Source organism: Meleagris gallopavo, chromosome 5, assembly GCF_905368555.1.
Source record: "Meleagris gallopavo chromosome 5, MGAL_WU_HG_1.1, whole genome shotgun sequence".
Taxonomy (NCBI): Eukaryota; Metazoa; Chordata; class Aves; order Galliformes; family Phasianidae; genus Meleagris; species Meleagris gallopavo.
In genome coordinates, this window is record NC_139408.1 from 37,237,031 (window position 1) to 37,251,070 (window position 14,040).

The window sequence follows — 14,040 nt, forward strand, 5'->3', positions numbered from 1 at the left end:
TACACTGTTCTGCCGTATGGGCTGCATTTAGCATACTGATTTAGCACGCTGTTCAGAACTACTAAGAAACAATAATATACAGGAGTTTGGTAAGAGACAATTTACACAATTTCAACAATTACAGCATCGTCCCTCTGCTTTTTATCTGAGAAGTAACCCAGCTCAGTGCTACTGCTGCTTTGATTTTGATTTGGGATCCAGTCCATTACTATTTAGATAAACCTATACAGAAACAAAATGAAATCTCAGCCAAACACTTCCAGTTCTACACCTGGATTTATAGCACTTTAGACAATTAATTTTCACCACAGATCTCTAGACGTGTCAAGGAAGGGATAAGCATTATTACTGCCCGTGCTCAGGAGGAATAGGCAGTGTTATCAACGAGTGAGTTGTGAAGAACCACTTGCAAAAGCTAAGGTACGTGAGAATGACGTAGGGCCTAAATGTGGTTATCAGGGCTCCCGTCCAGCTCAGGAATGGGGCTGTCGCTTTGGCCAGTTCCCCGGCATCACGGCCACCCCCACCGCCCGGCGAAACAGCCCACAGCCCTCGCAAGGGCCGTAACGCCCGGTCACGGCGCCGGCGGCGCTCCGCCTGCGCGAGGTCGCGTCTCTCGCGAGAGCAGGCGTGCTGGCCGCTGCGGCCGGCGGGGCGATGGAGTCGACTGTGGAGGAGCTGATGCCGCGGCTGCTGCCTGTTGGAGACTATGACCTACCCGACGACTTCGACCCCACCGTGCCGCCCCGGACGCCGCAAGAGTACCTGAGGCGCGTCCAGTGAGTGGCGGGCTGGGGGCTGGCGGCGGGCCGGTCGGGCTCCGTCGGGGCTGCGCGTTTCTCGCTGCGTTTGCCCGAGGGGCCCGTTATTCCCCGGCGAGCCCCGCGCCCTGTGCTGGAGCTCTGTTCGAAGAAGACGGCGGTCCGGTTTTGGGCTCCGTGTGGCCAGTAGCGTCCCAGGATGTCGCTTTGGGATGCGCAGCCTCACTTGTCAAGGCAACTTAGGAGCGTACGAGCTTCAAGGGCGCCGGTGCACTTGTATGAAGAGGGAATACTTGGTAATTCTGAAGTCAGACTTTCTGTAAGAATTGCCTGCAGAATCAATTGTTTTTTGCTTAAGTGAAGATTTCCGCAGGTGCCGTATTCAGCCTATAACCGCCCATTGCAATACAGCAGTTTGATTTTGTTTTGTAGGATTGAAGCAGCGCGATGCCCAGATGTGGTCGTGGCACAAATAGACCCCAAGAAACTAAGAAAGAAGCAGACGGTAAACATTGCAGTAAGTTTGGGCTGCTTTATGCCTTTTGCTTTAAGAAACAAGCAGCAGGAAAGATGGGGGAGTCGTGAGCATAACTAAAACAGCAGTTTGCTGGATCTTAAAGCGCTTAATGAAATAAATGAAACTTCAGGGTTTGAAGAAATGCCCGTTGAATTTCTGGATAATAAGCAGTCTTTGTAGCTGATCAGTTTAAATCAGTCATACCCCTACTAACTGACACACAGCAGACTTTTTCTGCCTGAAGGAATCAAATGCTGAGCTAAATTTTACAAGTCTATCATAAAACGTACATAAGCTTTAGAAGAAAGCAATATCTGTATCTAGATTCAAAAATATATCTTGTATAAGTCAGTAAGAGCAGTAAGTATAGCTAACGTAAGATTAAATGCCAGCACCATTTCTTCACTTCCTGGTGGAACCTCTTATTGGGATTTCCACTTACAAGTGGATTTTTCTGTTGTCACATTGCTTTTTTTTTTTAATTTACTTCCAAATATTTCAAGTGCCCAATTTTGTCTTTCTTCCATGAAAACTGTATAATCTCCCTGTTAGATTGCTATGCTAAAGCTTCTAGTATTGACATGACCATGTACCTTGTGGCTGTTCTATTCATTTGTCTCACTTCTTCATAACAGCATTCTTAAACATTTGTAGAAAGATTTTTCTGTACTGTAATTCTTTCATGCTAATCTCTGAAGAGGTTATATCTACTTAATTGTCAGTTAATTTCCTAAAAGATTTTTTTTTTTTTACTGTCTTCCCCAACTTACTATCTGAGCAAAAAGAACTCCTACTATTAACAGCACCTGTCGAAGCTAAGGAAAGAGCATTCTCCTTTATTAACAGGGAAGTTAAGGCAGAACAGGTGCTAAAAAGATGACCTTAAAAGGTTCTTCAACAGCACACGCTGCATATTGAATTTTCCTTCTTTGTGTACGTACACTATCAAGCAGGAGAAATTTTGTCTAGACCAACTGTTAAATTAGTTGTCAGGAAATTACCTTTTTTAAATTGACTACTTCTATTTTTATCTGCTGGTAGTTATTTACTAATTCTCTTGTTCTTTAAGGATTATTTTTATAAAGCTTTTTATACATTATAATTATTACCAGTATTTCCTTAGATTTCTGGATGTCAGCCTGCTCCAGAAGGATATTCTCCAACACTCAAGTGGCAGCAGCAGCAAGTGGCCAATTTCTCATCTGTTCGTCAGGTAGAAAATTCTTTGTGTGATGGGAAGTGGGGGGGTGTTTTAACTTGTACATCTGTGCTTTAGGGGGGACAAACATATCTTTTCTACCATAAAGTCATAACATTTTGATAAGATGTTGCTAGTTAACTATTTGAATTTCTTAAAAAAAAATAATAATAAAAAAAAATACTGTGAGGCTTTTAAAACTTCTGAAATCTTCTTAAATCTCCTTCCTGAGAGTCATGTTAAATAAAAATAAAGCAAAAATATCTGGCAGTATTTACACTGAATGATACAGAGAATACTTGAGGAAGGACAAAAATCACTTTGATTTTACACAGTGACACTAAAACCAACAGTATTCTACATTGTTCTGTAGAGCTATAGAACAAGTGAATTCCTACCCACCATGAGATTCATATATGTAAAACACAGTCCATTTAGGGTCCTGTGGGTATTAGTGGGAGCCATTATTGTCAGAAATACTGATTTGCTAAAATAGATTTGTGCGGATGCAGTGTTAGCATAGACTTTCCTACCACACTTGTACCTTGCTTTTACAGAAAAGAAATGCAGAGCTGAACAGTGTCTCTCTGTGCACTATTCAAACAGGGTGCATATGAAGATATTTTACAGCTCCAGTACTGCTGAAGGCATGCTTATAATGTACTGGTATTGCATTGTAAAAATACCTGAATACACTGAAGTATAATCAATTGTACTGAAGCTGCTGTGGTATTGAGCTTAGTATGAGCTCATTTACTCTATTTTTTGGGGAAGATAAAGCAGCGAAGGTGGAGATAGTTAAGGGAAAAGAGCATCAAAAGTCACTTGTCAATACATTATGTATCAACTAGCGTTAATTGCAGCACTTTTTTTTTTTTTTTTAGTGGTTAATTTTACTGTTAGAGTAAAAATTGAATGAGGGTGTATGGGAACTGCTGAATCATAGCCTGAACATCTGATTGACCACCTGAGGCAAGCAATGAGTCAGCCACGGGAGCACAGGTGAAGGCAATTCACCTGTGCTGCTGAAAGAGGTGGAGCCTGGCTCCACCTCTCCTAGACCTATTTAAGAGCTGACTGCCAGAGGGAAGGATCTCTTCTGGAGATCCCTCCTCTGGAGTTTTGCAGCAAGCTTAGGACGGGGTAAGCATTCTATCTATTCTCTTTTTGTTATTATAACCTGCTTAGCCAAACTCTCTTGTTTATTTCATAATTATAACATCTTTATATTCACTGATTATATAGAGGGAAAAATATTTCCATTACAAAAGCTTATACTTTCAATAGGAAATTGTCATGGAGACCAATTTGTCTTACGTGGCATTCCTGTCAAAAGAAATGTTTTAGGGAAGTAAGCCTGCTGTCTTTCACAATAGGCACTGTATAGAGATACAGAGCACTGTTGGAAACATGGTATTGGTCTTATGTTTGCTTTTTTGCCAAACCCAATTGTTTTTTTCTTGTTACAGCAAGCATAAAGAAGGATTTTAAGACTAGTAAAACTTACTATTTAAACTTAAAGCTTTATGCAGTAGACTTTAAAATTCCTTTGGCTTTAATATTATCTCCAAAAACCCACTATAAATAACAGTTATATTTATACTAAGAGGCTAGAGGAATATGTACTCAGGAATGTCTTTACTGATTTCAGAAGTTCCTTTTTTAAGAAGATAAGATTATGGCTAGGATCTAATAACTGTAAAGTTAAAACTGATTTGGCTTTAATTATTCAGAGCCTGAACAAGCACAGGAATCACTGGCGGTCGCAGGATTTGGACAGTAATGTTAACATGGTGAGTAGAATTCATAACAGTTATGTGTTTTTCCTAGTCATTAAATTTGTGGTTAATCTTGCTTTACAGTGTAATTCAACTGCTTGAATTACAGCAGTAATTCAACTATCATGTCTGTTTTGTTTTTTTTTGTCTTCAAGATAGCCATATTTCAGTTTTTTCATTTATTTCTATTTATTTCAGCCCAAGTTAGAGGATGAAGAAGGTTGGAAGAAGTTCTGCCTGGGTGAAAGAGTATATGCAGAAATAGATGCAGAATCTGATAATGAAAATCTAGGAGTTGATTACATAAAGGTGAGTATAAAAGGACTAATCTTCAGCTGTTATTTTCACAAATAGCTGCCAGAAACAATGCTACTGTTTATTACCACGTTACGCTTAATATGAAGCAAGCTGTCTGGTGAGCTCAGTAAGACCCATTTCTCTTCTCTTTTAAGTTGAAACTGAGTGAAACAGAGAACAAGTCTATTAGTTCAGCCAAAAAATTGGGGAAGTTCCCTCATCTGCTCCTAGCTAGAACACACTAATTCACTGCTGGAACAGAATGGAGAATTTCACCCATAGTCTGGTTCAGTGTTTTGTGAAGGTGCTTCCTGTCCTTGTACATGCTGCTCTATAAAAATGCCCTTCACTGCAGCTTTTTTTAAAAAAAAAAAAAAAAAAAAAAACACCCCTGTTTTACAAGTAAAAACAAAGGCAATGCTATTTGATACCAAATTTGGCTAGACCTTATCTTGAAGTTACTTGAATATTGTTTTGTTGTTTTTAATAGATGTCAAAGCTCGGAACAGAATTCAAAATAATTACAGTTTTCTCGTTGTATTACAGATGTTCTGATCAAATGTTAGTAAGTTCTAACTTAGAAAAAAAGGTGTTTGTGATGTTTCTGCGTTTTCCAACTTGACTTTTTCTAGGTTGGCTTTCCTCCTTTGCTAAGTATTGTAAGCAGAATGAATCAGGTAAGCCTACATCTTAAGCCTACGTCTTAGGACAGCATAGTGAAGTACCAGCAAAAGCTGGTACTTCCTGTGTTCCATCAGTTGCATAAGTCTTACCTATTTTTCTGTGCTAAGGTGATTGTTTATTCCAACTGCTATTCAATGTACACTTACAAGGAAAAAACGTTCTCACCTTTAACTACAAACAGTTATACCAGCAAACATTTACGGTAACTAAATGTTAGCATATTTTCTCCTCATAATTTCTTTATAGAACATTCTAATGTTTGAGTGCCTCTTTTAGGGGCTTACAGTAAGTTATCATTTTAAGTCTTTTAAGCGCAGTCCTTCAACTTGCATTGCAAGACTAACAAGAACAATGTTTACTACATTTCTCACTGGTCATTCTTATATAGAAATAGTCAGTATGATGTCTTTTTTTGTTATCTATCTGTAGCATCTTGTTAACACAGAAAGTTGCTTTATATAAAGCTCTTAGTTTTTTAAAAAGCTTTTTTTCCATGATATGCTTTAGCATGTACTTTACACTTACATGTAATCTCCACCTGAACTAAATGCCATATAGAAGTACAGTTGAGTGGAAACATGTCCATATTTAAAGACAAAAATCATGTTTGCTTTTCATGTATTGTAATCCTTTGGGTAGAGGGACAGCAAAACAAAACTTTGCAGATACTGCATTGTGTCTTTGTTTCTCTTTTGAAGGCCACAGTAACCAGTGTCTTAGAATACCTGATAAGCTGGTTTGGAGAGAGAAAATTTACTCCAGAACTGGTAATTTTTTTTCTAACTACTTGCATGTGAGCACATCAAATAAGGGGTACATTATGCCCTGTTTTCTGTGAAATTATTTTAGTTTGCAACTAGTTCTCTAGATACATGTACTGTATTCAGTTCTCAAAAATCACCTGAGTAGATGCTAGATTGGAACATACACAGAACTTTTTGAAAGGGTAATTACAAAACAACAGATAGAGATCTTTCAGGTACTGTTTAAACTCCTCCATTTCATTTGCTGTCCACAATAACTTAATCTGCGAGGTCGGAAGAGTGCTGGAGAGAGAAGAGAGCCAGAGTACAGAAGCTTTGAAGTCAGTGAGCTACAGGCTGTATTTGCCAACATATCTGTTTTAGTTTGGACATGCATGGTATTCTGCTAAAAGAGATACATTTAATCTTTTCATGTGCAGCACTGACTATCTGATCTATGTTAGTGTGGAAACAGATCCAATCTGGTATAAAATTGAGACTGATGGAGTACATTAGCATGAAGTTAGGCCACAGCTAGATTAACTAGCTATGTACCACAAAATAAATGAGTAATGAAAACTTACTTCCACAATACTAAATACAGCTTCTTGGTTTTTTTGAGTTGCTTAAAAGCCTTTTCTGTTCTGACCTTTTAGTGACCAATATGCTGCAGAGGATGTGCACACTGTTCAGTTAAATCCCATCATGAAAGATACTAGGCACTGGAATTAATAAGTTAGACTGGTAGCAAAAGTGATGTTTATAATATTACAATGTTCAGTAAGTAAAAAACAAAGGACGTGTTTTTGCAGTGGGGTAAATCCCAAGGCTGATGTAACAGCATTACTTCCACAAAGATCTGACTTAATATATTCATTATTTAGAATATTTTTCAATGGTTTATGAAGTTAAAAAATAATAATTATGTAATATTCTTTAGATATTGCTCGAATAGTGCTTCCCTTAGATTAGTAGAAGAAACTTTAAAAAAAAAAAAAGGCAGGAAATCGAGGAGCATGCTCACAAGAAGCTTATTTACAGGCATAAAATTCTATGCCTGTAAATTCTCTAATCTGGCCCATCAAATTTTTCCATTCTGGCAATGGCACTTAAATGAAATTTTGCTATGAGACCTGTGCTCAAGGCCTACTACATGTAACATGTTTTTCTTACATTCTTAAAATTTCAAAGAAGTGCCCATAATTAAAAACTCACTATTTCAATCCACACAGGGTAGATGGTTTTATGCTCTGTTAGCATGCCTTGAAAAACCTTTGTTACCTGAAGCTCACTCCCTTATTCGACAGCTGGCAAGGCGGTGCTCAGAAGTGAGAGTACTAGAGGTAAGATTTAATTTAACATTGTGCAAAGGACTGTTTCAACTTCATAAATTATCACGAAAATGACTTTTCAGCTCTTAAATTCTTGATAAGTTATTTTTTTTACATTTGAAGTCTGCGGGAGAATGAGAGGAAGACTACAACATGTAACATGGCAGGTAACTTTTTTCTAGTGGATATGGTTAACAGAAAAACTGTTCTGGGATTTGTTTCTCTTTCAGGAGAACAAGAATGAAGAGCAAGTTTCAGCTCTGAACCTGTTAATCTGCTTAGTTAGCAGGTAATGCAAACTACAGATATAAAATAGCAGAGTATGTCCAGAATAAGTGTGATTATCCTTGTGCTGATATAGATTCCTTTAAAGTGAAAGTCAATCCAAGTAGTCTGGATATATGTAGCAGACATACTTAGTTACCAGGACTTAAGACAAACCTAAGGCTAAAACAAAGGAAACACATTGGTTTTCTCTGGTGAACCCCCTCAAACATGAAGCTATAAATATGATAGAAATACTAAATTAAACCTGGAAAGCAAATGGTCTAACAACTCAGAGCAAAGGAGTGTGTTGCATTAGTTTTCTTACTGTATTCCACTTCTCTCCCCTAGATACTTTGATCAACGTGATTTAGCTGATGAACCCTCCTAGACTTTTCTGAGAGAACCACTTTCTGTTGCCATAGTACAAACAGTGTACAGGTCTGAAGCGTGCAGTGTCTTTCTGTAAAGTACAATACGACTTCTTCAGAGCACCCTCAACATAATTCATTTGGGACAGCTGTGAATAACTTAAGCTGATCTTTAGCATGAAGGTATTACTCTCCAGTATCCTCATTATAAAATGGTCCATGAATTCTGTCATTATCTCTCAAGCAACTGTCTTAGTGTAATAGATTCTTCATTATAAATTTTTACCATCGGAGTAATCCTGCGGATGCTGCCATTAGGTAAAGACTTCCAAGTTTAAGGAGATGTCACAGATGACTGTTCCTTATCTAATACACAACCCTTGAGGTCTTTTTTTTAATAAAACTAAAATGTCCTTTAAAGTGTTCTTAAACATTGTGGCTTTTCTCATTTTTCATAGTACTTAACAACTCCCTTACTTCAGAAGCCTACACAACTGGGATCCAGTGTTTTTTCAGGAAATAGTTCCTGAGCTTAAATACTGCTAAACAGTACAACCATAGCCAGTGAATTACTGAAACAATTATCTTACCAAAACATAAAAGGAGGTAGTGCATAGATTTCCTGAGTAATAATATTTGCTACTTTATAGTAAACAGTGGCAGAAACCAGGGGAAAAGGCACAGCTGTATTCAGTACTCTTTAACAGAAGCATTTATTAAATAAAAAGGGGAAATTTATTTTCTGTATAATATCTTGACAAATATGTTAGCTCACATATTTGATTGAACATATTGAACAGGGAGTGCTTTGCCAAGAATATTGGTGTCTGCTTTGTATGTAGGTGATTCTATTGGGTTTTAGTTATCTTCAGCAGTTGAAAATCCAGTTTAAAGGAACTCTGATTTCTGCTGGTAACAGCAGACTGATAGACAATATTGAATTTCACACTGTACAGGAAGCAGATGTCAATTCCTCACTATTTAAAAAAGACATATCATTAAGCATGAGTTAATGATTAAGCCCATAGTGTAACTTAGAATTATTAGCACTTCTTTATGTGGAACAGTAATTTTAACTGTCAAGTGAAAATGAAATAAACTACTCCAGTTTTAATTTTAGAGAAGGAAATTACAAAATGGCCTACCAAGTTGTGTGGGCGTCACTGAAGTGTCCATCTGTGAGGTGCAGTGCAAGTCAGTCCCTTTAATAACAGCATCTAAAAAACAGCATGAGTTGGCAACTGAAGCACCCACAAAATGCACTCAAGAAAAATAGTGATCAGCTAATTCTCTAACCTTACAATTTCAGAGAAGCTTGAATTGTGCAGGTGGACAACCACCACAACCTTCCTGTAACCTACCAGTGTAAGTGCTCAGTGTTTTGAGTCATACATCTGATCCCTACAGAGCTCCAAGCACCATGGTTACTTTTATCTACTCTAGGAGATAAAAGTTGTCCATGCACTTGGACAACAAACATTTATTCCAACACAAGATGGTTAAAACAGACAAAAATGTTGTTCTAGTGCATTATTTTTTACATCTAGCCAGTTATTTGCTGGTCTCAAAGTAGAAACTGAGTTGCAATCACAGGACGTTCTCACATTTCTGAAAGTGTAAGACTTGACCCTGCCAATAGAAAAGTCTTGCAGTAAAACTTGTTACAAGTTTAAACGAGATGTTTTTCATGCTTACCAAAAGCAAGATACATATTGTTACACAAATGTTGTTACAGGTAGTATCCAGCAACCCCCAATCTCCTCTAGGGTCTTGCTGATGTCTATATAGCTTCTTGCTGACCTAATCATCTTGCTGCACACACTCATTACAGAACTGAGTTTAGCTAGCAATTAAACAAAAAAAAAACTAACACTGAATTTATGCATAATAAACTAAAGCAAATTGCCTTTGCTGGTTGTAGATGTCCTTAGCTGTACAATTCTTCTGATGCAAAAACAAACAACCATTAATTTTAGAGGCATAGGATATACCTTTATTTTTGTAGAAATAAGTTATCTTTATCCGCTCATATCATTTCTATATTCCACTGAATGCTGTTAATTAAGACTGCTGATTTATGCAATAATTGTTTCCTCAGAATAATGGAAAGTTGCTGCCTCATTTCTTAGGTGACACAAAACACATTTGTTTATTATACCAACTGAGTCTTCATTGTGACTTTACTCTGTTCTTAAAATCTGCCTATTGTTTGATTTAGTACTATAAATCTTTTGTTGGAAACTTTTGAGAGGACAGTTTTACCATGACAGACATTAATACCTTGGTACGGAATTAATTTCATACCAAGATACAAGAACAGCATTATTTTAACAAATATTTATTATATACCTTGGAATTGTGCTGCACAGTGCTATAATTTACACGCTACATACAAAGCCAAACCAAAATACCAAAACCATAGACAGAGGATTTTTAAGGTAGATACCCGGATTTGAACATGCTCTACATTTTCTGTATCATCACCTGGAATTTACCTGCAAAGAGAATGCAAAGTCAGATCAAAGCATCAACTTCAGATTTATTACTCCAAGTAGTTACTTTCTTTTTAAGACATTTTTTTGTTAAGACATTGAAACATTCCTTAGAAATCGTATGGTTTAATTGTGAGAATCTAGCCACGATTTAAATTTAGCATTTAAATCTAACTCCAATGGAACACATTCACCTTTTTTTTAGTTGATCGTTGGCCCACATTACAGCAGTTTTCTTGTTCAAAGCTCATGGAAATATTTAGCTCCATCTTAATCAGCTTATGTAGTTACAATGGCCTTCACTTACTACCTTTTTTACTGACTTCTATAAACAAAGAGCACATAAATAGCCATTTTTATCTTCAATTACTGCAGTGGAGTTCTGGATGTACACCCTTTTGCATCTGATGCCTCCAAATGGAAATACAAGTTTTTAATGTAGCTTTCCACTTTAATGTCATGGAGGTTCACTGTCAGTATTTTATAACAGTAAAGCACAGTGAAGTTGGTGACTAAAGTTATCAAATGAGCTAATAGAGGAGTATCCTTGAGAAGTACTTACATGCAGGCATTGATGAAACTTCAGCTGTTACAATACTCTTTATTCCCAAATTCGATAGGCCCCCTCTGATTAGTCCACAGGTAAATGCTAAATACTAAACATAAAGTTACATTTTAAAGAAGTTTCAAGGGTGAAGCCTGTTGCAAAATACTGAAGAACTGAAGACTTATCACTTTGACAATGTAAAACTATGGAGGTTTTGTTATTGTTCATCAGTGTACTGTGACAGTGGCAGAAGTTTCTTCCTGAACTGCACACAAAATACATCAGCTCAATGATTTTCCACTTGCAGTCAGTACAGCTCCCACCATCAAGTAGCTGAAGTGTAACAACATTTCAAAAATCACTATGACTGTTTCTTGAAACACAGACCAAATAAACTGTTCTCAAACAAGGTGCATTTCTGAAAATCAGTTTTTGGAGACTAAATTTTAGCTTCCCTTTTGGTGGGTTTGTGTCCATTCAACTACAAAATTTCAAGTTATTATTAATAGACCAAGATGATTCCAATCAAATTCATAGATCCCAAGAAGGGTACCTTTGGTGCATGTTCTAAATACTGCTTTCCTGCAGACATTTGTGTCAAGAGTCGAAATTTGTTGTCTTGAAGAACATAAATACCCTGTTTAAAAAAAAAAAAAAAAAAGCTTTTAATTGAGTTTCTAATGAAATGTAATCAGAATTCTACCAAGCAACATCATCAACAAGCAAACTTTAGGAAGTTTTTCAGCTGTTTCGTATAGAATTATGTTCAGTAGGGTGCAACTAAGTGTCTTGACTGCTGAAAACTGTAAATCTTTTTCCAAATAAAAAAATGACTTCAAGACAAACATTCTATTTAAATAAATTTTAAGGCAGCAATGTAATTTCTCACACTAGTTTTCTACTAAAATACATTGAGATTCATGAAAAAGTTCCTGTGTGAGTCTTAATAAACTGTAAGCATTACTGTCCTGTCAGTTTGTAATTCCACAACACTGCGTATGAAATTGAAAACATTTAGTCTTTTCAAAGAGGGTGGCAAGAAATACATCATAAGCAGTTACTAAATTCTATTCTCAAAATCTGCGCCAACACGGACTTCTAAAAACTGCTTTTTTTAAAAAAAACAAAAACTAAGAACATTCTTTCTGGGTTTCTTCCCAGGTAATATATCCTAAATGAAGACAAACAAAAAAATCCACATATAACACAAAATAGTGTTACTGATTTTCTAACTTAAATTGTATTCTAGAGCATTAGTACCTGATGATTAGTCCTTAGGTTGTCTATTTGTTTTTTGAATACAGTTGTCCAAAAATCTTTGCAAATGAACTTCATAATATCTAATTCATCCTTGAACCTGGCTGTATCTTTTGTAAACCTAAAAGACAAGTGAGAAATATGTCAATAACAAATGTATATGCAACAACTTGACTAATTAAGCTGAAAAATACAAAATAATACCAAAAAAATGGTACTGTACAACATGACTTTTGAGAACGTTACAGAGATCAATGTTCCAGCTATCATGCTAGCAACACTCAGCTTTCACCATGTATATAAGTTGAGTAACATAGTTTTATCTTAATATTTGCAGCACTATGGTAAGAATAAATGAGTTTCAACTATACGATCATCAAAGACAGCTGAAGTACATAAAGATATCTTAACATAGAGCTCTCATATATAGTACTGTTTGGAAGGGCTCCTTCGAATATTGAAAATATCAACCAAAAAAAAAGCCAAACACGTAGGAACAAACACACCAAACTTCACTTCTGAAAAGTGCCTTCCTTCTTCACAGTTCTCCCCCTGTATTCTCCCTGATGGTCTTTGATCAACTCTTGTCTCAGGTAACAGCGATTCAGGATGAGAGGTGATGGCTTTAAGTTATGCCAGGGGAGGTTCAGGCTGGATATTAGGAAAAACAACTAACCTACATAGTGGTAGTGCATTGGAACGGGCTGTCCAGGGAGGTGGGAGAATCAGCATCCCTGGAAGTGTTCAAGAACCGTGTGGATGTGGCACAGAGGGGCATGGTTACTGGGCTGATGGTTGGACTGGATGCTCTTCATGGTCCTTTCCAACTTTAGTGATTCTATGATAACGTGACATTGGGAGCTCGGGATTCTCCACACAACCCGAGACTGCGCAGCGAGGCACCGGGAGACGGAAGATCCAAGGGCTGAGAGGCCCTTAGGAAGGGGAAATCTCGCGGTAGCCAATTGCAGAACTACCCTTCACACCCACCTCTCGATCAGCCCCTGCCCGACGCGGAAGCCCATGCTCTCCAGCTTGGTGGTGCAGCGGCCGTTCTCCTGCAAGACACAAGGGCAGCCGCCGCCTCAGCCTCTGGCCCGGCCGCCGCCGGACGGCCTCGGGGGCGACACCGGCCCCACTCACCCCTTCGCCCTGCTCGGCGGCTCGGTACAGCCCCGCCACCATCTCGTTGTGCAGCAGCAGGAACAGCGCCTCGTCCGCCATGTCCGCTCCACTGCGGGCGTCCCCACTCCCCCGCCGTCACGGCAACGGCAACGGCCCGCCGTCGGGAGCCGGGAGCCGCTGCACCGCCCCTTCCGGGAGCGGGAGGGCTCTGGGCTGCCGCGCCGGGGCTGGGCGAGGCGAAGTGAAGAGCCGAGCAGGGGGAGAAGCCAGCTTATCTCGGGGCGTGTATGAGAGAGGAAAGATCGCTTTTGTGTTTTTTGTTGTTTTTTTTTTTAATTAGTCAAATGTCACTTTCTATTCATCCTCCATTTCCTGCCTCTAAGATGGCAACCAGCGGGGCGCGGGATGCAGCCCGAGGCGCCCCAGCAAAAACGGCACCCGTGTTCCGTTAGAGCAGCGTCCCGGCGGGCAGCTGGGGGAGAACTACAGCCCAGAGCCCGCAACACCCATCCCACGCCGCTCCGCGCGAGAGCCCGTTACAGAAGTTCACGTTGCGCCGCGCGGGAGCGTCCAACGCGGCAGCCCGCAGTAACGCCCCGCCTAATTGGCTCGTCCGGCACAGAGGCTGTGGTAGCGTGAAGGTGATTGGCTCCCACCACAGGAAAGTGACGAAGT

General features: G+C 38.8%; 2 protein-coding genes across 3 annotated transcripts; one reads left to right on the forward strand and one right to left on the reverse strand.

Moving 5' to 3' along the window:
* Positions 1-585: 585 nt before the first annotated feature.
* Positions 586-8,375, forward strand: GEMIN2 (gem nuclear organelle associated protein 2). 2 transcript variants are annotated; one of them, XR_793718.4, is made up of 10 exons: positions 586-779; positions 1,194-1,278; positions 2,402-2,491; positions 4,210-4,269; positions 4,453-4,563; positions 5,184-5,228; positions 5,934-6,002; positions 7,211-7,321; positions 7,433-7,598; positions 7,925-8,375. XR_793718.4 is itself a non-coding variant. In XM_010711704.4 (10 exons), the coding sequence occupies exons 1-10, from the start codon at positions 658-660 to the stop codon at positions 7,962-7,964; spliced, it is 792 nt and encodes a 263-aa protein (XP_010710006.1). In that variant the 5' UTR covers positions 586-657; the 3' UTR covers positions 7,965-8,375. The 2 variants fall into 2 exon arrangements, 1 of the variants encoding a protein (XP_010710006.1); XM_010711704.4 differs by having other exon boundaries at positions 7,540-7,598.
* Positions 8,376-9,914: 1,539 nt separating this feature from the next.
* Positions 9,915-13,598, reverse strand: TRAPPC6B (trafficking protein particle complex subunit 6B). Its single transcript, XM_010711753.4, has 6 exons — positions 13,384-13,598; positions 13,231-13,298; positions 12,244-12,361; positions 11,537-11,620; positions 10,999-11,092; positions 9,915-10,439 (listed from the first exon to the last, which is right to left on the reverse strand). Exons 1-6 carry the CDS (start codon positions 13,462-13,464, stop codon positions 10,408-10,410), a joined length of 477 nt encoding a protein of 158 aa, XP_010710055.3. The 5' UTR covers positions 13,465-13,598; the 3' UTR covers positions 9,915-10,407.
* Positions 13,599-14,040: the final 442 nt, after the last annotated feature.

What these genes read in the sequence shown, in the direction of transcription:
- GEMIN2 (XM_010711704.4), top strand. Translation starts at nt 658, where the DNA reads ATGGAGTCGACTGTGGAGGAGCTGATGCCGCGGCTGCTGCCTGTTGGA. An exon ending in TAGGAGTTGATTACATAAAG is followed by an intron (nt 4,564 to 5,183) that starts GTGAGTATAAAA and finishes GACTTTTTCTAG; the next exon opens with GTTGGCTTTCCTCCTTTGCT. An exon ending in CAGAAGTGAGAGTACTAGAG is followed by an intron (nt 7,322 to 7,539) that starts GTAAGATTTAAT and finishes TTTCTCTTTCAG; the next exon opens with GAGAACAAGAATGAAGAGCA.
- TRAPPC6B (XM_010711753.4), bottom strand. Translation starts at nt 13,464, where the DNA reads ATGGCGGACGAGGCGCTGTTCCTGCTGCTGCACAACGAGATGGTGGCG. An exon ending in GGGCAGGGGCTGATCGAGAG is followed by an intron (nt 12,362 to 13,230) that starts GTGGGTGTGAAG and finishes CTTGTCTTTTAG; the next exon opens with GTTTACAAAAGATACAGCCA. An exon ending in ATTTAGAACATGCACCAAAG is followed by an intron (nt 11,093 to 11,536) that starts GTACCCTTCTTG and finishes CTTTATGTTTAG; the next exon opens with TATTTAGCATTTACCTGTGG.